Source organism: Perna viridis, chromosome 5 (genome assembly GCF_037379345.1).
Source record: "Perna viridis isolate PV_CMFRI_1.1 ecotype Kerala chromosome 5, ASM3737934v1, whole genome shotgun sequence".
NCBI lineage: Eukaryota > Metazoa > Mollusca > Bivalvia > Mytilida > Mytilidae > Perna > Perna viridis.
In genome coordinates this window covers 31,985,773-32,009,906 of record NC_142449.1, presented here as the reverse complement: position 1 = coordinate 32,009,906, position 24,134 = coordinate 31,985,773, and the positions used below count along the sequence as shown (strand labels likewise).

Below are 24,134 nucleotides of genomic sequence, written 5' to 3'. Positions count from 1 at the left end.
AATTAATTTTTGTTCATTGCTGTGTTTGGCTGTTTTCCATGTCTGGTCTTTGTACTTGGATTACATTCTTTTGAATTCAGCCATAACCTTGGTTCCCTTGATTACTCTTTCATATTTTCTTCTATTTACTTGCTACAATTTTAAGCTAACATGATTTAATAGCTTCTTATGAAAAAAATGGTAAATAAAACGGTATAATTAGATCGGTAAGAGTTGGCTAGTATTTCATTACATTTACTGCATACCATAAGATATAGTTTTTTTTTGTTTTTTTTTTTGGGGGGGGGGATGTAACAAATAATCGAGATTGCTGTTTCCAATTGAATTCCCCAAATAGTCAGTTATTTAAATGGATAGTATTTTCCAGAACTATTGCAAACACAACAATAGGCAAATATACTGTACTGTTGAAAATACAGAAACAAATAAAAATTGTAAGGATGGAAACTGACAATTTGAAATGCAAAACGTGTAATTGTCTACTGTTTTGGCCGAAGTGTGCTGCATTGGTAGTTTATTCTATGGCGAAATTGTGCGGGGAAAGAATGAGTATTTGTAGCTTACTTTAAAATGACTCTTGTTCTTTGGGTACTAATTTTCGTATGAAGGCCAATCAAAGAAATTTTGTTCCCAACGAAAAGGAAATATCCTTTGATATGTACTGCAAACATTAAAACCACGAATTCAAGAATCCACGTACTTGTGTTTCTACACTAATCAACGAAAATTGGTATCCACAAATTAAAGTACTTGTACCGTATTCTAATTTTTGTCGTGTTTGAGCTTTGAATTCACTTGCTTTTTCTAGTGATGGTTTTAGATTTCCTTTGAGAAACCTAAAGATTGATTTGCTTTTGTAGTCATATTGTTGATATGTTTTTTTTTTTTATACCTTTTTGAATTTGATTGTAGAGTTGCACCTAAATAATTTGTGCAATCAACTTTTTCTAGAGACTGACCGTGGAGTTTATAGGTATATGCTATGGGTTCTTTGTTTTTGAGTGACACTGAGAACATTACATTTGTCAAGGTGAAAATGCATGACCCATTGCTGTTCTCAACTGCCAGCAGATTTTTCCTGTAGGGTTTAATAATCTTCAGATTATGTGTCATCTGCGAATAATCTCAATTTATTGTATTGCATGCATATAGGGACCCATTTTTGGTCAATCATCACAGGATAATTCTGATCAGCTGATTGCTTCTCGCTGATTATTTACCGGTCATAAATAATGTTACATCTTGTTAGATTTATAGCTCTTCTAATTATCAAAATGATATTGAAACATGAAAAGCGCAAGGGCGTTTTGGATCAAGTTTAAAGGGCCCTCCTGAACAGGGCTTACTAGACTTCTATTTTAGTATGTACAATACCATTAGAATGAACTTTGCTATCAAAAAGTATTTCCTTGTATAGTGAGAATACTTTTGACCGCCGATTTGCCAATTATGACAATAGCATGCAAATGCCTTTTTACCACCACTGGCATATTAACGCTATAATGAAAGAAGGAGGTTTAACGCGCTGTAAAACCTGGATTTAACCTACTATTTCGTTGGAATTGCTTGTACCAAGTCAGGACCATTGCTGTACCAGGTGCTCCTGTGTTGTAATATCTATTTTGCCCGATTCTTTGACTAGATTATGAGTCGAAATAATGCTCGGTAATTTCGTTTTTTACCTTTATTTAGACCCTTTAGAAGTCTTTCGGACAATATTCACGGAATGGCTGATTCTTCATTATATTTTGTTGTATTTTCATAATACGAAATACATTTAGAACTTAGAAATCGACACATTCATTCATTATAGTAAAAACAAAAAGAAAAAAAAGTACAGTTACCTAAATTTTGTGTATATTTTGGTGAAATATTTGAATCTTCATACCAAATGTAACCATTACTCAATCTTGTCATATATATAGCACAGAACTCGTGTATGACACACTTCAGTTGACACTTTCTTTTCTATAATTTATAATAAAACTGGATAACCAGTGTTCTTTTTTTTAAAAATACTTCGGTGATGCATTTAAATTATGTGTCACATACCAATAAAAGACAAGTCCATTCTTCCTCCCAAAGAACAAAACAAACTAAACTCTTTTTTTACCCGGGGCGATAAAACCTGTACCAGAACTCTTTCCAAAATGTATGTTTGTGTCTTAATAATTGAAACGTTAACAAGATATAAAATAAAACAGAAAAAGGATTATTCTACAAGGAGATTTATTAAAGTTTTGTCCATCTGTCCGCAATCTCTCATGCATGGCCTTAAAATTGAGATGCTCATTGAAAGAGTAATCAAGGGAACCAAGGTTATATCGGTAATCAAAAGAATGTAATCCAGGGACAAAGACCAGACATGGAAAACAGACATACCCAACAAAGAACATAAAGTAACTAAAATCATACATACAAAGTAACAAAAGTTAATGAGCAACTCGGACTCCACTAAAAACTGGGAGCATGGACCAGGTGCACCGGTAGGGTAAGCGTCCTCTGCTTTTCTAGAAACACACGCCGAGTTGCTCATAAAAAGTCAAGTCCGGGGTAGACAAACGAGGAAAGGAAAACTATGGCCCGTTGAATAAATCAGTTTTCATGGTGCTGATGGATACACCATAACGATCCACGAGTTCATGATAACGACCATAAAACTTCTGTAATGATGACTTCAATCTTGTAGCAACATAACCCTGTTCCAGAAGCCTATTTGTTAGAGTTATAGCGCGATACAAAAAGTCTGCATAGTCTCGGCACGCTATGGCATAACGTATGAGTTGTGATATGAACACTCCATACGAAAGAGCCAAAGGGATGTTGCCAAAGACGAAAGGAAAGATGACAATTCTGAATGTCATCACGTTTGTCGTAAAGTTTGGTCAATAGTTTTCCTTTACTATCGATTTCTAAGTGTAGGTCAAGATATGAGGCTGACTTCACAGTGTCTGTAGTATCCTTTATCTCAAGTTCTTTTGTGTAGATACGATGTATCCAATCCCCGAAATTAGGAATGTTTAAAGATAATACGTCATCTATATAGCGGAAACCGAGATTGAAGGATCTAGCCAAACGATATTCTTTCTTTCTGCGCAGATCAGCTATAATTGAAAAGTTCAAACACTGCACCTTTACTGTTTATTTATTTATAATAAAAATATACATATATGGTCATTTGAAATACATACAAGTTCGAGAGTATCATCATAAATACTAAAATAGGTATATCTGAAAAATTGCCAACAAACTAAATGTAAATATGCTTCATATTGATATCCACATATACAATATCAATGATAATGTTAATTTTATGAGGTATGGATTTAATAAAATCCATATATCATTCCATGATACCTTTACTAAAAGTTGTTCACTGACATAAAAGGTCTTTTGGTGGTATCTAAAATTATTCACTATTATTTATCTAAGTTATACGTTGGTGCATTTCACCATATCCGTTCTTTTTTCTTTTGCTGTTTTCTGTCCCCCAAAGCATATTATTCCACTGATTGAAAATCATGTGTTTATTACTCTTAAATTTATTTAATTATTTTGTAGCTTTAAAGTATATAAACTGTGTTAAAATAATATCTATTTTTTGTGCAATATATATGGTTTTTGTATGTTTTAAATTTCGTTGTTTCTGACGCAGTTTAATTTTGTCATCTTTCTTTGGATCACGTTGCTTTAAATTTTCTCCTCCGCCTTTTTTATTTGATTAACTTATATTTCAACGTGAGATGATAAGTAATATATATATAATAATTGACAATTTAAAAGGAAAAAAAAAAAAAGAAAATTCAAACAAAAACAAGAAATCAAAATATGACAGTTTTGGAACCGACGATTAGGACTCACAGCTACAGAATTCATATCATTCGATAGCTTCCATCATAATCGCAGTTGCAGGCTTTGGTTTGTGACGGTCTCAAGTCTCAATTCTACGAGATTTGCCAAGTATATTTTTCAGTGAGATGCAGCAAATTGCTAATACAACAGCTATACCAGCTCCAATCAAAACGAAGTGGATGTTCTTCCGAAAGATCAAACCTTTAACAAGATCAAATCAAAGTTATTCAGTTATTTGTAGTTTTTTTCATTTCCCCTTTATTCTGGTATGGTCTTCGAATTGAGTATAAATAATTCAAATAATGATATTCGCATACAATAGTTATTTTGTAAACAAAGGTCACAGTAACCGAAATGTTGCTAGTTTGATTCATTTCTATTGTCAAAGGGTTTTATCCATTGAAGATATATATTTATTTTAAGTATCTACAAATTTAAGTTATATCGTTGTCAATCTTGAAACCTGTATATCTAAAATGTAGTACACATTGTTATGCCTATATCGGTGATAGACCTTTTTTCCAAATATCGTAAAAGTAAAATTGTAAGTTTTCAGTATGAGGAGCGGTAGGTGATAATTTCCTCCGACATTTTACGACATTGGAAAAAAGATTCCATTGCTATTTTGAGAAATATATGAATTCAATAACCATAATTGGATTCAACAGTTTTTGTTCATATTTTGATTTGCAAAAGACATTACCTGCTATGAATAAACAAACAAAATGTTAACAGTAAAAATGAGATTGATGATATAACTCCTTGGCAAACAAATTATTTAAATAAAATCTGACTGTGTACTTCCCTAAGAACTAATTTACGAACGCAACTATGATATGCAAAACGACGAAAAAGAGTACTTAAGGAGGTAGACCTAGGGTAAGGAACATAATTCTTACAAATCATTGGAACGTTTTTATTCAGCATTTTACATCAATTTCATGTAAACATCGAAGTTACTAAGACTGATGTTATTTTGTTTCAAATGTGAGTTTGATAGACTTTGGTAAAATTAAATATAACACAAACATATCATTAATTTCAAAAGTTATTTCCCTTACCCTTGCCTTTTCAAGTTTAAGTGCGTGCTTTTTTTCTTGACTTTTGAATTTACGATTATTATTTTAACATGTAGTGCACTTGATTACAGTCACTTGGGAATTTATGTTTTTTTTTTTTTATTCAAACAAAAAGAGCTCTTAACGGTGGTCTCTCATTTCACAGTATTAACTATTGCATACCATTGTCCTCTGTCAGTTCATTGTGATTCCGAACATCTGAAAAAATAAGCATATGTTTTTAAATTTCCAATATCTTTGAACGGGAATCATTGAATGTGAAGCAAGTTTTTTTATTTTGTCCTTACAGCTATTGGTAGTACAACTTATTTTCTGGACTCATGATTTCCAGCTTACGCCAGAGTGGATCTTACATTAAATTCTACGTGACGAGTAAAAAAAAACAAATGAGTAAATAATCCACAAAACAAACAAATAAACAAACATACAAATAAATAAAATCCCCAACATATGAACAACCAATTGAAAATAGTTACAAAGTAAAAGCCTATTCAGTCTTTTTTTAACACATGATAAAGCGATGTATTAAAAATATTTGAAACAAGAAGCATTCAAAACAAATCCTTGAAAATTATTTTTTTTTAAATAATTTAATCGAAGGTAATTTATGTCTGATGTCTGGCACAATTTCTGTTATAAGATTTTTTTTTAATGATTAAATTAGTATATTATATCGACAAACGAAACAGGTGTGTAGAATATAAGTCATGCATATGTTAACTTGTCTCAACGTAAGTATTTATGTTGCTCCCATTCATAGGCTTCATTCACACCGCACGAGCGAGTGATTGAAAATTTGTAATTTCCCGCCAAGTACCTGAAAATAAAAATGTCGCGTAAAGGCGTCCACGCTACTACAATGTTTACGATGTTTACAGTTGTTATTCATATAGTTGATTAATTAAATATTGGCTGATTCACTAATGTTATTCATATTCTAAAAGATTAAATGGTGTATTAACTAATTCTAATGGTAGTGATATCGATGACGCAATGACTTGATGACTGGAGGGGAGGTCCATGGTAACGTAGTGGAATTTGGGAGAATTTAGGGTGTTGTTGAATTTATATTTTTAATAGTTTAATTCAGGGGAGAAACAGATTCTCCTTCATTTCCCTCGTTAATGTTTGTGGGTCAAAATCTAAAATTTAACTATCTCGAGTAGAGAAATCGTGTTATTCCCTTCGCAACTGAATCTATGTGTCGAACTAGTGTGCGGAAATGGATGTAATCTCCACACTGTAACTAAAGGAAAAACAAAAACAGTTTTTTTTAACATACCTATTTGGTTGATAGTGGTATTGTTCAAGAACTCTTTAGCCGTGGTTCCCCTGATTGCTCTTTCTGCAATATTGCATTAGTATCTTCGCATAATTATCAATGATGTTTAAAATAGCAGTGTTTATAAAAAAAAATCAGAGGGTAATTCATGCATTTCAAAAACCCTACGAATTGTATTTCTTTTTCAGAAACAGCTACAGATCACATAATCAGTCTTATTTTTTTTATTTGGGGGTTGCGCTTGGTGAACTTTATATAGACTGTACATGAAATTATCACTTTGCAAGAGTTTTCGTTCTTTTTTTGGATTGATTTGGTTGATTTTAGTCGGAGGTTAAATCGTAGTTTTCTCAAAAATACAGATCTAAATACAGGAAGGACTATTGTCACATACAATATAGCATATGTAGGAAAAAAAAAAACAAAACAAAACAAAACAAAACAAAAAACAAAAAGAGTAAACAAAAGCATCGTCTGATCGATGTTTTTTTTTCTACACCAAGAATCATCCTACCATAGGCAGTGTCTGAATTTTATATAGACCGGTACTTTAGTGACATTTATACCTATAAATAGTATTATTCATCGATTAAAATATACACAATATTTTTTTTTTCACAATCATTTATATTTTGCTTCAAAACTATTTCACAGCCATAGTAAAAAAGTAATATATCATCACCAACATTTCTCGCAAAACATATCTATTCAAAATATGAAGAAACTAGTCATTTTAGTATCTAATCAGGGAAATGTCATTTGTATCATTGTTTTACCACGGGGCGGGTGGCCATGTATGTTCATTGTTAAGTAACGACACGGTGACTATATGATAAAATTGATTTCCGTGATTAATTTCTTAATTTAAAACTAGTCTGTAACTTGCATTTAATATGTGATTTAAATCTATCTTTTTGGAATGGTTAGTTATACTTAATCCATAAATAGTCTTCTTATCTACCTAAACATAATTGTGTTTGCTTACATGTACAAACCGAAACACATGTGTAATCCTGGTTGGTTGTCCATAATATGACGTATGTTATAGAACGCGTCTTTCAAACTTTTTAAAAAGGTTAAGCCTCTTTGGATCCTCAATTTTCATTGGCACTTCGATGATTTCGATTTACGCTTTCTTATTTCAGTTTTAATGTTTAGTACTTTTGAATTTAAGAATATTTATGCTTAAATGTTGACTCATTACTTGCTTAAATAACATAAAAAGTAATCATTGAAATAAGATTGAATAAATATGTATTTATCATGTATTTTATACTGTATACAGCTGTTTTAAATATCTGATAAAGCACTTGCTGTTTCATTAGTAACAGACATTGTGAGGTCATAACTTTTATCCTACCCTGTTTATTGCATATCTAACCTTTATCTCACCCATTTATCACACCCAGCTCAAATTTCTCTGCTATTGTACCCGGTGTTTCTATGAATTTTCCAAATAGCATACCGTAATGATGTAAAATGAAGAGAATTATCATAGAAAGCAACTACAACAGTTTAATCTAAAATTTTCAAATTGAAATGCAATGGCTTGAGTATCAAAACTAGACCAAACGAATTGCTATTTCTTTAACAATAAAATATCACTAATTTTCCCTATTCAAATATTTAATGAATCGTTTAATACATGGGAAAATCTGTATCATATACCGCACCCCTCGACCAATATCACCAATCTGACCTGAGGCCCTATTGCTGATATTGGTATCTCGGGATAAGACGGCAAAAGTTATGGATTTTGCCAGGTATTTTTCTCTATAAATTTTCGTTTAATATGTTTGAGATGTTCTTATCATCAGTCACTATTTTGATTTACTTTCTTTGCAATTACATGTAGTACACGATTAAAAGATAGATACAATTTTAGACCTAGCCAAGGTTTAAGTCTTTTGTCAGTATAAATTTTTAAATAATGCTGGTTTAAAATCCTGAAAATAACCGAAATAACTTAACATTCATAGTTTATTGTAGATTACCTAATTTTACTTTTGCACTTTTTGTCCCAAACTCCGTCTGCCAGTCACAAAAGAATTCACAAAAATCTGTATTCTTCACCGGAGAAATCAATAAATTAAAAAGTCGTCTCTCCGTATTTCTCTTGATTAGATATCTACTATTATAACACATTCCATTGCTGCAAATGTGTTTGTTTTCACGACGCCAGCGCAAGGAGATTTCATAAACATTAGACTCTGTTTCACATTTCAGGGTTACATTTCTACCTACAGCTGCATATATCGTTGAGCTCGTACTTACAGTTGCAATTAATTGACAACCTATAATCACAAGTTATTTATATGCAATAATGTCACAAGATGATGCAGAAATATGAATTATATTGTCGATCACGAAATGACTGATGGTTTTCAATTTATCAGATAAAACAGATATTACTTAAGTCTAAAATCTTATTTCATTTGTTGTGTCTCACACGATGTCTCTCTTTGTGTTAAGCATATACTTTCACTCTTTAGCTGTTTACATATTTACATCTTTTCATTTTTGAGTTATTTACTCCTGCTGTTCGTTTCTGTCCATGAAAATGATTACATTTTATGTTATAGATACAATTTTAGTGATTATGTTCTGAACTTTATTCATTTTGATTTAAAATTAATATTATTTTGATTAACCGGCATACGTTTTGCATGTTTTTACATTCCATTTTGGAAGCGACGACCTCCTGATTTATTCTGAAATCAAAGTACCCCAGGAAAGCTTAAACCGACTTAACTTTGATTTCCTCCCAATCTCCTAATTTTGTTGTCGATTTCGAATTGCGTGTTTTGACCAATTCAAATGTTTCCTGTAAGTGTTGTGGTATGAGTGTTATATAAAAATAAATGACTGTTTTTCAACTGTACGTACACGTACACCTGCGTTAACCTGACACACACACACACACACACACACACACACACACACACACACACACACACACACACACGCACACACACACAGAACAAAAATAGAGGTAGACATAATCTTTTATAAATTAAGGTCCTTTTCTTAAATCGATGTCTCAGTGTTGTTATCGGACGTGACATGGAAACAAAAACTATACAACAGATGGACACATGTTAGTAATGAACATTTCTTACATGTAATATGTTTTTACAAAGAATTACTTACTGTACTGCAGGTTCAGATAAATACATTTGAATAGAGACCACATATTTAAGTTTAAAGACATCTCCTAAATAGAAAGATGTAACAACGGTTATTAATAGCATGGCCATCAGTTTTTTTCAGTTTTAAATAAAAAACTGTTTTCTCATACTCTGTAAATAACAAAGAAAAACCACCATATGAATACAGGATACGTAAAAACATTTTTTTGTCCACGAGTATTATATTTTAACAAAACAATAAAGTTCCAAATGAAATGGCCAAAATAAACTTGCTGCTCATCAATTAATGAAAGAAATAGAGATAAATTGTCTGGTATTAACTTAAAAAAGGATATGAAAGAGCTGGCCGAAAGAAAAAAAAAAACATTCGTCAGTTTAAGAAGTAATGGCTAGGGCAGAAACGCACATGCTGTATTCTTTAATCAATACGATAGACGAGTAAAATAATTTCACCACTGTCAGTGAAGAGATAGGAGCCTTGTTCATACTGCATTTTCAAGTAAGATATGATCCTGTTTTGTTCAAATTTTCCAACCCAAAATTTGTTTATATAAGTACAGGTTGGAAACATTTCGAGCCAATGCCTTTTTTCTGATCTATAACAATAGAACTTATGCCTTCGTCACCACATATGCACGAGAGTAGGTGCAATTTCTGATATTGTTAGTTCCAGAATCAGAAGGTGTAACAAGCTACTCCATCCTGATGACACCAAAGATATTGTAATGGAATAATCGATCGATACAATAATGACCAAGCTTGTAACCGCAAGATCAGTTCAAATCGATATTTCTTAAGCAGAGGATACAGACCTTTCGTGATTTAGCTAGAATGCTTTTCTTTTCTTAAAACCCATCACACTACCAGATTAATTTTAGTATGGATGACTATAGAATCTACAACGATGATTAGTTGTTTATGGAAATTTTGTGAGAAAAGACAAGCGAATATTGCAGATACAGTTTCTCTAATTTTGTTTACCGAAAAACGAAAAATGAAGCGTCATTCGGCATGTGAGTCCTGGATGAAACTCTAGCTATCGTTGGTCTATGGCATCAACAGTTGTTACTGCGGAACCGCGTTAGAAATATCATATCGTCGATTTCGATCAATGAGATTTTATAGAAAATGCGATACATCACGTTACAACCAATCGCCCCTTTCAATTTCTTGCAATCAGCGCCAGAGAATTCGAATCGCTGTAAAGACGAGACGTAATGTTCTCACAATGGTCAAGAAATTTGGAAATCGTTCAAAATTGGAGAAATGAAATTGAAGAAATCAATGTTACAAAATCATTGCTATGCATTCCTTTGAATTCACCAGAGGTGGCAGTTGCCCCCAACTGCTGGTCAAATTACAAATGTCTTTATAAACAACTTGAACGAAAGGACTTGTTTATGATGTAAAACTTGACAAAGGGACATTAAACAGCAACTATTTTACCCGTCTACCCGTTTGACAACTAACAACTGAATTGCATTTGTCTACTCTTATACTAGGATGGATTCGTATTTGGTGTGTATTTTGTTAAATCGTAACCCTTGGGTCATTTTTACAGTTAGCGACTGCCTCGGTTTAATGAGGCAACTGCACTGAAAATCTATAATAATCATAATTTCGACCACTCTTCATAAAAAAGCACATGCTTGAAATTTCTATCAAGGACACGGTAAAGCAGGAGCAACCATAAAAGGTCGGCATTGGAATATGACTGTTGAATAAGTTATACTGCATCATTTGAGTAGTTGTTATAAAAAACTATAAGTTAAGTTTTGTTTTACTTGTTATTAAAGTGGCTCCCCATTTCAGTGTTTTTCTTTCTTAAAATTTTTCTGTTGGAGGGAATTAGAAAACTATTTCAAGTGAACTCATCATGGTAATGTATCGTTTATTTTTCAATAAGGGTAAGTTCTAAAGTAGAAGAAAAGGCATCATAATAGGAGACAACTCTATGACCAGAAGTCACAAATATGGCTTTATATCAAGTGCCTTTTTTGTGGATAGCTACTTAGTATAAAAATGCAGATACAATTTATTCATTTTGATTTTCATTCCAATCCATCGATTATTTTTAACCGAAAATTCAAATTCAGAAAAAGGGATGGTCCGACAATTTTTGTATATTTTGGTGACCCAATTTAGTTCATGAAAAAAAAAACATTAGGTGATTTTTATTGATTTTAATAAATGTATACATTTTTTGGCATTTCTGTGCCTTAATAGCGGAAAAGAATAAAAATATGACTAAATGCATGTTTTAGATTATATACATATATTTTTTTAACAAATAACAATGATAAATGAGTTTGAATGCGCAATATACTAAATAAACTAAAGGCAAAGAATTCATTTCGGCAATATTCCCCATTTTGGACCTCTCTTTATGGATAAAAGAGTCTAGTGACCGCTATTTTCTTTTAATATTTAGAATATGGGTTAAAAAATTTATAACTTATATTAAATAAACAAAAACATTAAGTTTGGATGGACACCTTAAATCATTATGTTTAAATGTATACTTCAGACAGAAAAAAAACTAACATTTTTTTTATTTGTACTGATGTATCAGCGGACGACCGCATATTCTTTTATTTTTTTGACGTTTTAAAAATTAGTTTGGAAAAATAAAATACTCACATTACTGCTGTTATATACTTTGAAAAATTGAATTATTTCCTTGTAAATATTAACAACTACACAAATTTTTAATTTCCTGGGTTTAATATAAGTACATCAATTAAACACTTGCAACGAAAACAAATAAATGAAGTGTAGCAATGATGTTATAATTTCAAAAAATTAAAATCAGTTATACCGTATACATATTTTTTTCGTGTGGAAAATTTGGCGTTTTTTCTTCTAAAAGTAGTTGTGTTTTTTTTTGTTTTGTTTTTTTGTTGCTTAATGCAATTTTTGCAGTAGACATTAAGTTTAATGAATATGATAACGATGAATAACTCTAATTTATCTTCATTAATATTTCATGTGATTTAATTTTCACTTTCCATTATTGATTGCATATATAGAGAAAATTAAATTATCGCAAAAATAACCACGCCTACGATAGTTCTTAACAAAGTCAAATGTAGATACACAAGTCTTTTTCCTGTATATTATATTCTGTCAAATTCATTTGGCCCAGATATTTCCCCAACTTCTGAAAATCGCTAATTGTAAATGTATCTTACTAACTTCGAGTTTCTAAATTGTGACGGTTATATAGATACCCCATTTGACAACTGTCGGTGAGTAAACACTATTATTGTGTATAATGTGTCTCTCATTCCTTTTTTTCTCGAATTGTTTTACGTACCACACCCTATTTTGTTTATACTCGGCGTCACATAAATAACATACGGTTAAAATTTGAATAAAAATATTTTCTACGACTTTATTGACACCTACCGTCGTTTAAATTGTCTTAAATGACTTGCTCATTCGTTTAGCCAAACGGCTTCTTCCTAAACATTGAATCGTTAAATTCCTGTCCGATTTTAATTTTCGGTGCCAATATTTACATTGTAAAAAGTCGGCCATGTTTACAGTGATCGGATTGCTAGGAGATGTTGTTTACGTTTAAATGATTTATCCAAAAACCGAAGAACCCAGAATACATTTCGGCGTTAGTTCGGAAATTTCGGATTTAGTCTACGCAAACAACGTACATTGCCGAGAAGTTGATCAAGCAGACGAACTTCAGTTTTGATTATCCAAACTGAGAAGAATATCATAGTGTGAGAAAATGGTTAATAGGAGGAGAAATTTTGAGGTAGAGAATCTCCAAATTAATACAATATTGATGTTATTCCGGTAACAGAGTGACTGGCAATACAGCGTTTCCAAATCAAGCACAAATCAAAACAATGTCAATGAATCAAAACAGAGAGCCTTATCAGACAACTTGGTCTTAAGAATCACAGACATTAATATCAAATCAATATGCAAATTCCCCCCTTTTTAAATAAGACTGTTAAATATTGATAATACAAGTACACACATTGCAGAACTTGTCATATTTTAAAAGACAGACCTGTATGAAATCTTTTCAAACAAGTTACAACACATTGTATAGCCTGAAAATGATATTTCATTATCATATATGTATCATGTCACTAAATCTATAAAGTACAACTTCTAGTACAGTAAGGAGAAAACTATTTTATTCTGAGTTGGGGGGTGCAGTTTTTTATTTTATTCTGAGTTGGGGGGATGCAGTTTTTGGAAATGAAAATTATGGCCCTTAGATGAAAATAAATATTCTGGCCTAAAACCTCCTATGGTGAAAATAAATATATTTTATGACCTCAGTCAAGGTAGTTCATATACCGAAAAGGTTTTAAATAATTCATTGCACAATATGGCAGAAAATGACCTGCAAAATTTCCAGAATAAATATTCTGTGTCCACAAAATTCGCAAGCGCCCTCAGAAGCAAATGATCACCCCATAACCCATTAAGTAAGTATTGATACATACCTGTAACTCATAATGCTATGCAGTGATTGAATCTTAGCTTGCAAATATCATTCTAATGACTAACCTTTATGTTTTGTCAAATCATCAGACTGTCTTCTTACTCTGATAGATAATAAATGAAGAGCAAGCATAGGTTTAAAAGAGAATCTGATAAGCATGCCCTATATCATAAATGCTGCTCATGTCAAATATTGAGCCAGGCACTTTCTTTCTTTTTGTTTGGAATATGAGTTCTTATATTACAGTTATTATAACTTTACATACTCCCGTAATGATAGAGTGTAGCCACTCATTTTATGTTTCTTCTTTGCATAATAAAATTTCCAATGGATATTAATATAAACTGTACCTAGTTTCAATTTTAATTCTAATTCTTAAATGTCAGACCCCTTATACTAGAAAAGTCATGTTAACTAAAAATGGTGAAAATCACTCGACTCCCACCCCAGGTCAGCCAACATACACCATTTTTCTTGATCAACCATGGTTAATTTGTAAAGCAACAATCCACAGAAATACAAAAGTCTAAATATAAATTTCTTGCAACGTCATAAACATGTTTGAATTTCTCACTAACAGTCAAATTTCACCACCAAATATCTTCATTATACATATGTAACATACATAATAAAAACCTAAAACTGTGGGTCTATAATGAACATTTCAATCTTTACTCTTATGTGGTGAATATAGAAACAATCATTTCATATTTTAATCAAAGAAACCCATATAAATCCTTGAAGAGAGGTTTCACATGGTGCAGTTTGATTTGTCCACATACATGTAGTAACAATTCAATTCAAATTTGGCCAAGATCGAATTTTCTATCTTGTCTTTTTTTTTGTAGGAAACTATATGTCTTGCTCTAAAAAATATAAATACAAACACATATACAAGATATAGTAAGACAATGATAGATACTACCTCCTTATTTCTTGCAAACTTAAATTCTGCTTTTTCATTTCAAATTTTATCCTTACTGCCCTCTTTCATAAACTAAGATGTATAAAATGTACTTCTTATTCATACCTTTTTGAAAAGCCAAGGGAAGGTCAGGATTTATAATTATTATTCTTTAATTACTATATCATGTCCTTTAGGGGTGGTGAATTGACCTATATTGGGAATAAAAGGCCAGAGAAGATGCTACACCACTAAGGTAACAACAATTTGAAATTTATGGGAGGAGTGGACTTTGATAACTTTTTCTACTTTTTTTGTAACTATCTGTTATAAAATCTTGGTGAAAATATGTTGACCCGTATTGGAGTTATTGACTTTTTTTAGACATTTTTGTGGTTGTTTTATATTTTTTTTTGAAAAATCTTTTCCTTAAAAGATACAATACAGAATTCAAAAAAAGTTTGTATTTTTGTTTTTTAGGGTATCCTAAACAAAATTACTATTTGAATTTTTTATTGTTAAAAAACATTCACATAATTACTAAAAAAAGAACATAAGGGTTGGACAGGCAAAAATTTGGTCAGGTGAGCAATTGATGCTCCTGGGAGCCTGTTGTTTTTCTTGCTACTTCAATCCTGACTTTTTCTTTGAAATCTGTTCCTAGCCCCACCCCCATTAAATACAAATACTTTATTGGCAACAATCACAAAAGAAATTTGGTTATGACCCAGTTACAACATATACATGTATGAAATAAAAACATTAATAACATTTTGTTTTACAAATGGACATGAAAAAACATGTTAAATCAAATATAAATTGGTATTTCTCTTAAGGATTGATTTCATGTATTCTGTCTCATGAAACAGTTTTAGAATATGGGGTTGAAAGGTGTCATTTTGAATCTGGTCAAATACGTACCTTAAGGGATAACAAATTGCAATTGCACAGTCACCTATACCTGCTAGATTTTGAGATGGGTTACCCAATTTTTATGAATGATATTAAGCCTGAATATATAGAATTCATACTTGACTTAATTATTCAATGTTTGAACTTTGTGGTTGTGTCAAGCTGTGCCCTGCAAAGCATTTCAATCCCTACAAAAATGAAGTACATGTACATGTACAATGTATTTATATTTTTTTTAATATAGAAAGAAGTTTTTTTTTGAAGTGCAATACTGTACTCAGGTATTTTATGGAGCAAATCTTTATTTAAACTAACGTAAATTATATTTTTCAGGTTTTGGATATTGTGAAAAATATGTTGAAGTTTTTTCAAATGGAAGAAAGATTAAAAAGAGCATGGTGTATTAAAAGCCCTGTTAGTCGTATTTCTAGAGCAACAGGTAATAACGACACAGGTCAATTTCAAATTTAGAAAGTTTATGTGATTCATACATAGTTGGAAATTAATGTTTATATAGTACAATATTGCCTCGATCTAGCAAGGAATATTTAAGTTATTATACCCCCTGCAAATATAGTTATGGGGTATAAAAGAAATCACCCTGACTGCAACGAGAGATAATTAAAATTATGGGTTTTAATTAAAAGGAACTCGTAAGCACTATTCACTTCTCTATGAATGATAATATTGAGCACCAAAAATAAGAAGAAAGCTGTCACTTGAGTTGATCAAGGAATTCAGCAAAAAAGTGAACAAATACAGAAGAAATTAAATTGGTTGAAAAATTATCTTCGGCAGTCCAAACCTGGAAGTGACTACTTTTTTCTCAGAAACATTTCCTTAGCTAGGTATACATTAACATATTCATAGTATTTACCAGTCAGGGAGGTAAAATCTTCTTCTTTTTCAGGAATTCATAAGAATACCATTATTGCATGGCTTAAGAAGAATGAGACGAGGAGCGACCCTGTGCAAGATGTGGTGAAGTCTATTCATCTGGCCACTGCCCAAAAACCTGTTCCTGACAGGCAGAAGTTGGATGATTTTGACAAAGGTGTGGTGAGGAGAACAGTTTACGTTTACGAGATGCACCAGAAGTCACATGCTGTGACCATGCCCGCACTACAGCAAGCCTTGAAAGAGAAAGATATTGTTGTTTCAGTATCTACTGTGGCAAGAACAGTGAAACAACTGGGTTTCCGGTAATTTTATACACTACTTATGTTTACAACAAGACAGTAACATACTGACACATTAGCTGTAAAAAAGTACATGTAGTGCATCTATAAGTACAAACCAGATATTTGATTTTAATTCTGATAGGTTTATAAAAATCATATAACCAAGTTTGTCATTCAGTTGATCATAATGCATGATCCAAAGATAAAATCTGTATATAAAATAGTACTTTGCAAGATTTGTAGTTCTTGATCTTTTTTAAAAATAAAAAGGGGGGGTTCAAGGCTTTTATTTTCTCATTCTTTTTTGGGCAAGGTTTTGCACAGATGTAAAAATTTTTTCAACAGATAGGAGTTCACATAACCTTGACCCTACTATTTGTCAGTGCACTTGACATGAAATTGCTATATTGATAAAACTTAAATCTAGAGGGAAATCACTCTTTAGCTATTCTTATAATTTTCATCGGTACAATCTCATTGCACACAATTCAAAGCACATGTGTGCTCCATGAAAAGGTGATAACTGTATGTTTAATCATGGCAAGTTATACATGTACTTATCAAAATTTTATTTTCTTTGTCAGGTTCTACAAGAATGCATCTGAACGGAGATTCATTACAGAGCGTCCTGACATTGTGCAGTGGCGTCATACATACCTTCGCAAGATACGTAAGTTTAGGCAATAAGGCCGCAATATCGTATACTTGGATGAGTCTTGGCTGAATACAAATCATGTGATCAAGGGAGATTGGCTGGATGTTCCCAGTACCTCTATGTCAGTTTTTGAGCCACACTGTAAAGGCACTTTTCGTAAAATACCTACGGGGAAAGGTACCAGATTGATAATACTTGATGCTGGTTACAAAGGTCAAGGCCTCATCCCTGGGTGTGGTCTGAACTTTGAATCTAAAACCAATAGTCAGGATTATTATGACGAGATGAATAAGGAGCACTTTACAGAGTGGTTCAAAGACACCCTCCTCCCAAGATTGCCCCCTCAGTCTGTGATCGTAATGGACAATGCTCCGTATCACAGCCACTTGGATCCTGAATTTAGGGTGTCAACAAAAAGTGCCAAAAAGTCAGACATCTCGGCATGGCTGGAAAAGAACAATGTCCGTTACGATAAGAAAATGAACAAGGCTGAGTTAAGTGATCTTGTAAGTCAAAACAAGCCTGGTCCAAAGTATGTGATTGACGGCATTGCATCAGCTCATGGCCATGAGGTTTTACGATTACCTCCTTATCATTGTGAGCTCAATCCAATCGAAATGGTTTGGTCTAACTTGAAAGGCTTTGTAGCTAGTAGAAATACTACCTGCAAAAAATCAGATTGTATAAAGCTTTTCAAGGGGGCCAAGTCCCATTTTGATGGTCAGACCTGGGACAGATATGAGAGTCACGTGATAAGGGAGTATGAGGAAAAGCTCTGGCAGATGGATGGACTCAGAGATGAGGACGTGCCACGCGTGGCTTTTACTGTTCCGGACGATTCTGACACTGATGACAGCCAGAGGACTATTCCTTACTCTGTTTCAGAGGGGGAGGGCGATGACTTAGAAAATGACGATGACCTAGACGATATCTCTGATTTCATTGATCCAGCTGGTGAGGTTTTGTGCAACACCTGTGGCAATGCCGAGCCACCTAAGTCCATTCGGAAGGACAAACACATTGACTGGTTTCATTGTGATATGTGTGATCGGTGGGTGCATAACAGATGTAGCACAAAACCTTCCCTTGCAAGGAATGTATGTCTTCGGTGCTTCTCCATTCTTAACCACCGGGACCTCAGTCAACCACTGATTTTGCCACCAGAAGATATGGAACAATAATATCTTTCTTAAATTCAATAACCATGTTTTGTACATGTACAAGATTATTTAGATTTAATTTATCAATTGATCACAATACTTATTTTCATATCTTAAGCAATCTAAAAATAGCAATTTTTTATTCTCTTTATTGCTTGAAAATAACAGTAATAATTTGGCACTAAGATAATCATGAATTAAAACTTTTTTTACATGTACATGTATGTATGACATGTGTTATTAAACCGCAAAGGCTCTTGTAGAGTGGACATGCTTGCAACTTTTGATTTGTGTACAACTCAACATGATTTTCCTCAGCACACATTTGTCTAATCTTCGGCTACTGCTTGAAAAGGGAAGATTTTTGGACAGTTGGTTTGATGAATACATTAGCCCATCTTGCACATAAGATTGAATTGTGATAAAAGCAAAATCTGTGATACAATTTCAACATCTGTGATAACTTGTCCTGTTAATAATTGAAATCGTGTTATTTGTTATAATTTAAATTTATTATATATACTATCATGTTTCATAATATATATTGATAACCCTAATGTTTACAATGTTGTTTGATTCCTTGATAGTTTAAGGTAATACAGTTGATATAGATTTTATATTTACTAGAGGACTAATATATACATTTGTATGATAACATTGAATTTGATTTGTTTACAATGCACAATTACTTAATATTGTTATTGGAATGAACTTGTACATGAACCTTATCATGCTGATATTGGAATTGTTAAATTATATTATAGTTGTTAAATGTTGTGAAACTTATAATATACTATTTTTTTCTCTCCATGTCTTGACTCTTTCATTGAAAATTTGCAATGTGTCGGCGAATAAAATAATGAATTAGATGTGTACAAAACTCAGGTGAATTTTAGTAAGCCTCATACTAAAATTGCATGTAAACACTTTTTCTCAACCTACTTGTTTGTACCCAACAAAATGTCTCTACCCTCCTCTCCAAAGAAAAACAAAACTGATCTTTCTGCAATTGTTTTTGTCTGTTGAACACTTATATATTTGAAAACTTGAAATTGTGAAATGTGTAATACATATTTCCTATCTAAATAACAACAACAAAATGAGTCAAGGACAATCACAACCGCACAAGAATAACAAGTATTACTTTGTCAAGGACTGGTATAATTAAATTAAACATTCAGAAATGTTAATTTGTAGACTTAAGCTGACAGAATAATGTGGCCATATTTTACTATTACATGTATATGTACTTGTAGAAAATGTGGAGTCAAATATTTGTCAATATTGTGTTTAATGGAGTTGCAAAATTATACATGTATGCATTAACAATGTACCATTTAATACACATCAATTCTCTACAGCACAGAGTAGAGAATTTAGAATTCATACTGACAGAAGTAATTACATACAAGTCCAAGATCTGGTTTCTTACAACACAAAAAGTTCTATTTACCGAATTATCAAAGTACTTAAAAGCATTCTGATTTATCACAATATAGTTAGAAACTTGGTTAAAAAGTACACCAGTGAAAAGAAAATATGGACAGACCGTTGCAGTGAGTTTTGGTATATCTCGACAGTTCTATATTGAATCAAACACATATTAACTAACTTGAATAGAGTTGCTATTGGGAACACACCTGTGTACCGAGATGGTGTACATTTTGTACTTCTATATAGTCCAATCCAAGGAAGATTACTGTGTAATAAATTTACATTTTCATGATCTTTTCAGTTGTCAATTCATTACACAATACAATACAGTGATAATGACAATAATGCGAGAAATTACTCAACGTCTCCTTAAGATTAAAATGGAAAGCATCCCTCAAAGTGCCTGTGTCTCTACAAATTCAAAGTGCCCTGAAAAGGATTGTTATGAAGTTTTCAGGGACTCTATATGGCTATTAGTACTGTACATGTATGTGCATGCACATTGTATATACATTTATTGTCCCTGTCACATGTAAACATGTTTTTATATTTTTTTTTCTATCGTGGAAGCTTTTGCAAGGAATGCCATGTGTCATATACAAATTCCGCACTGTAAACTGTAACCTCTCCGGCTCTCGTGCTTAATGATCGAGTAATAACTCGATCACAATGTTTTAAATCCGACTAAAATACGTTGCATGTGAGTTGGTAACAAAAGAAAAATGTCTGAACCCAGGAGTCCTGGCTGTCTTACTTTAAATCTAGTTTAAAATTGCCTTAAATCGTAAATGATGCACAAAAACAATGTAAACTGACATGTCTAACTACTTAAAACCAGAACAGCATTGTGTAAAAGTGTCCAGCATATCAGCTTTTGTTTACATACAAAATGGCGGGAATTAATACGATTGTCACCGGAGATCTACGGGAACTTACGAACTTCCGTTGTAAACAATACGTCCCGTAGAAACCAACATGGCGGATATTAGTATGGGATTTCCCCGTAAGGATTTGTTACGCATGATTAAGCTAATAAGCGACTTGTTTAGGGAGAAGCCGTTTGGCTAAACGAATGAGCAAGTCATTTAAGACAATTTAAACGACGGTAGGTGTCAATAAAGTCGTAGAAAATATTTTTATTCAGATTATAACCGTATGTTATTTATGTGACGCCGAGTATAGTTTATTAAAACATGACCGAAAACGTATATTTTGTTTTTGTCTTTTTCTAATAAGAGGTTGTCTACTTTTAGTCAATAAATATTCAGTTTTCCAACGGACGGAAATTGGGTTTGAGTGGTTAAGTAGCAGTCTAAGTAAGGATCATGCAAAATTTGTAATTTGTGATACACTTCAAAAAGACTATACATATTTATTTTTGTTATTAATTTGTTTTGTGAGACTATATGATGAAATATATTATCATTCATTTCAAACTGTCTGCTCTTAGAAGAAAATTCACATCGAAAATCCAATAGTTTGTGTTGAATTTCTTTGTATTTATCTCCTTTAATTTTTAATTCTACAGAAATTCTATATATCTTTTAATATTCTAAGAGCACAGGTTGAATAAACAGCCTAATTGTTAATTTTTGTAAACTATAGCATTTTAAACAAAATATCATGAATAAAAATATGTAGGCTTTCAAAACTTGAATCATCTTTTTTGCGTGATTCTTACCCGGAGCGCTACTTAAACAACAAAGTGTCAGATAGAATACTTAACACATGTTTATTTAAAATTATTCAAAATTGTCAACTTTCCTTTCATCTGTGGCAACACCCCGTCAGCACCTTCGTATGGAGTGTTCATATCACAACTCATACGTTATGCCAGAAGTTGCCGAAACTACGCAGACTTTTTTGTATCGTATCAGATCTTTAACAAATAGCTTTCTGGAACAGGGTTATGTTGCTACAAGATTGATGTCATCACTACAGTTTGTTTGTTTATTTCTTGGGGTTTAACGTCCGAGCAGCAATATTTCAGCTGTATTCAGACGATGAACATGAAATTGATGATAAAATGGACATGAAATGATGATGAAATGAAAAAGGGATGGGACGCAAGGACAGTGGGATCGACAAATTTTGATTGCCACTGGAAATAGGGAGAGGTGGGTAGGGTCGGGCAATCTAACCTCCTGTGGCGGAGCCCTATGGTTCCTACTCCGGAAGAGTACCACAGTAGGGTTCTTTAACGTGCGAGGAACGTGGCATCTTTCCCAACACGGTGCATCACTATGGTTTGCGGTCAGGTTTTCCGTATTAAAGCCTGACAACCCCAGCATGTAACACGCCAGGGGTACCCCATTCCACCACCTGGGGTACACATCCCAGTTGCTCTGTGAGCAGAGCGTCCTAGCCCCCGGCTAGGGCTCGAGCACTATTTAGTCGCCTTTTACGACAAGCTTAGCGCTGCTGCAGGCCTATTCTTTTAACACCAGGACCTGCACGGGGCATATCATTACAAAAGTTTTATGGTCGTCATCATGAACTCGTGGATCGTTATGGTGTATCCACCTGCACCATGAAAACTGATTTATTCAACGAGTCATATTTTTCCTTTCCTCGTTTGTCTACTCCGGACTTGACATTTTATGAGCAACTTGGCGGGTGTTTCTAGAAAAGCAGAGGACGCTTACCCTACCGGTGCACCTGGTCCATGCTCCCAGTTTTTAGTGGAGTCCGAGTTGCTCATTTGCTTTTGTTACATTGTGTGTGTGGTTTTAGTTGCTGTGTGTTCTTTGTTGTGTGTGTCTGTTTTCCATGTCTGGTCTTTGTCCCTAGATTGCATTCTTTTGATTGCCGCTATAGCCTTGGTTCCCTTGATCACTCTGATATTATATTAGGCACTTTTTGTTTGTTTGTTTGTTGGGGTTTAACGTCCGAGCAGCAATATTTCAGCTATATTCAGACAATGAACATGAAATGGATGATAAAATGAACATAAAATGAAAAAAGAGGATGGATCACAAGGATAATAGGGTCGACAAATTTTGATTGCCACTGGAAAAAGGGGGATGGGTAAGGTCGGGCAATTTAGCCTCCTGTGGCGGAGCGCAAAGGTTCCTACTCCTATCGAATACCACAGCAGGGTTCTTTAACGTGCGAGGAACGTGGCATTTTTCCCAACACGGTGCACCACTATGGTTTGCGGTCAGGTTTTCCGTATTATAGCCTGACAACCCCAGCATGTAACACGCCAGGGGTACCCCATTCCACCACCTGGGGCACACATCCCAGTTGCTCTGTGGGCAGAGCGCCTAGCCCCCGGCTAGGTTTCTGAGCACTATTTAGTCGCCTTTTACGACAAGCTTAGCGCTGCTGCAGGCCTATTCTTTTAACACCCGGACCTGCACGGGGCAGGCACTTTTTGTATTGATCAAATTACGTGGAACTTAGCTTATGGATATTAAATCGTGAATTTATAACAAAGAGTTTAAAATCAATTGATGTTAGAGCAGAAACAAATTCATAAAGCTATCACTAAATTATATTAAAAGAAAATGTAATGTAACATAATCACACGCGCATAAAATTCCATAAAATTTCAAAATCATAAGAAATGGAATGAAACACAACAAACATATCATACTATTAAAACCAACTTATTAGAAAAGATCATAAAAGCCAAAATTCAACTAGAATATGTTCGCAATACAAGGATTGGAATTTCGTTTAAATTGCATCGGCGTGTCATCATAAGTATAGCTCATATGATATGATACGCTGTATTCATTACCGGAAAAAAATGAACTTAAGTGCATTGAATAATTTCGTAGTTTAGATTGTACATCCTTCCAGAGTCATTTGATAAAATGTTTATTTGAGTTTTTAATTTACATCACATATTGCTCCATTTTTAAACAGCGAACTGCTATCCAAATATTTTATAATCCCAAATCAATATGGAGCAAATGATGTACAGCTCAATTTCATAAAAAAAAGCTTATCTCTTAGATCAATACGCAAGCCCACAATTCTTAGTGCACAGTACTCGTATATGACTTATAATCACACTTCCAGAATATAAACTATAATAAAAC

At 33.1% G+C, this 24,134-nt stretch overlaps 1 protein-coding gene and 1 pseudogene across 5 annotated transcripts; one reads left to right on the top strand and one right to left on the bottom strand.

Moving 5' to 3' along the window:
- Positions 1-3,133: 3,133 nt before the first annotated feature.
- LOC148617095 (uncharacterized) lies at positions 3,134-12,345 on the bottom strand. 4 transcript variants are annotated; one of them, XM_088584410.1, is made up of 6 exons: positions 12,003-12,335; positions 9,364-9,427; positions 8,208-8,507; positions 6,214-6,276; positions 5,094-5,129; positions 3,134-4,053 (listed from the first exon to the last, which is right to left on the bottom strand). In XM_088584410.1, the coding sequence occupies exons 2-6, from the start codon at positions 9,422-9,424 to the stop codon at positions 3,932-3,934; spliced, it is 582 nt and encodes a 193-aa protein (XP_088440536.1). In that variant the 5' UTR covers positions 9,425-9,427; positions 12,003-12,335; the 3' UTR covers positions 3,134-3,931. The 4 variants fall into 4 exon arrangements, 3 of the variants coding, with proteins under 3 accessions (XP_088440536.1, XP_088440537.1, XP_088440538.1); XR_015922397.1 differs by having other exon boundaries at positions 3,945-4,053; positions 5,094-5,748; positions 12,003-12,345; XM_088584411.1 differs by lacking the exon at positions 6,214-6,276 and having other exon boundaries at positions 12,003-12,341.
- A 691-nt stretch (positions 12,346-13,036) lies between these two features.
- Positions 13,037-18,714, top strand: LOC148617094 (uncharacterized; annotated as a pseudogene). The gene is made up of 4 exons (XR_015922396.1): positions 13,037-13,134; positions 15,989-16,094; positions 16,566-16,857; positions 17,421-18,714. The product of XR_015922396.1 is annotated as an uncharacterized LOC148617094 (transcript).
- The last annotated feature ends 5,420 nt before the right edge of the window (positions 18,715-24,134 follow it).

What these genes read in the sequence shown, in the direction of transcription:
- LOC148617095 (XM_088584410.1), bottom strand. Translation starts at nt 9,424, where the DNA reads ATGTCTTTAAACTTAAATATGTGGTCTCTATTCAAATGTATTTATCTG. An exon ending in AAGTGCAAAAGTAAAATTAG is followed by an intron (nt 6,277 to 8,207) that starts GTAATCTACAAT and finishes GCAATATTGCAG; the next exon opens with AAAGAGCAATCAGGGGAACC. An exon ending in TGAACTGACAGAGGACAATG is followed by an intron (nt 4,054 to 5,093) that starts GTATGCAATAGT and finishes ATCTTGTTAAAG; the next exon opens with GTTTGATCTTTCGGAAGAAC.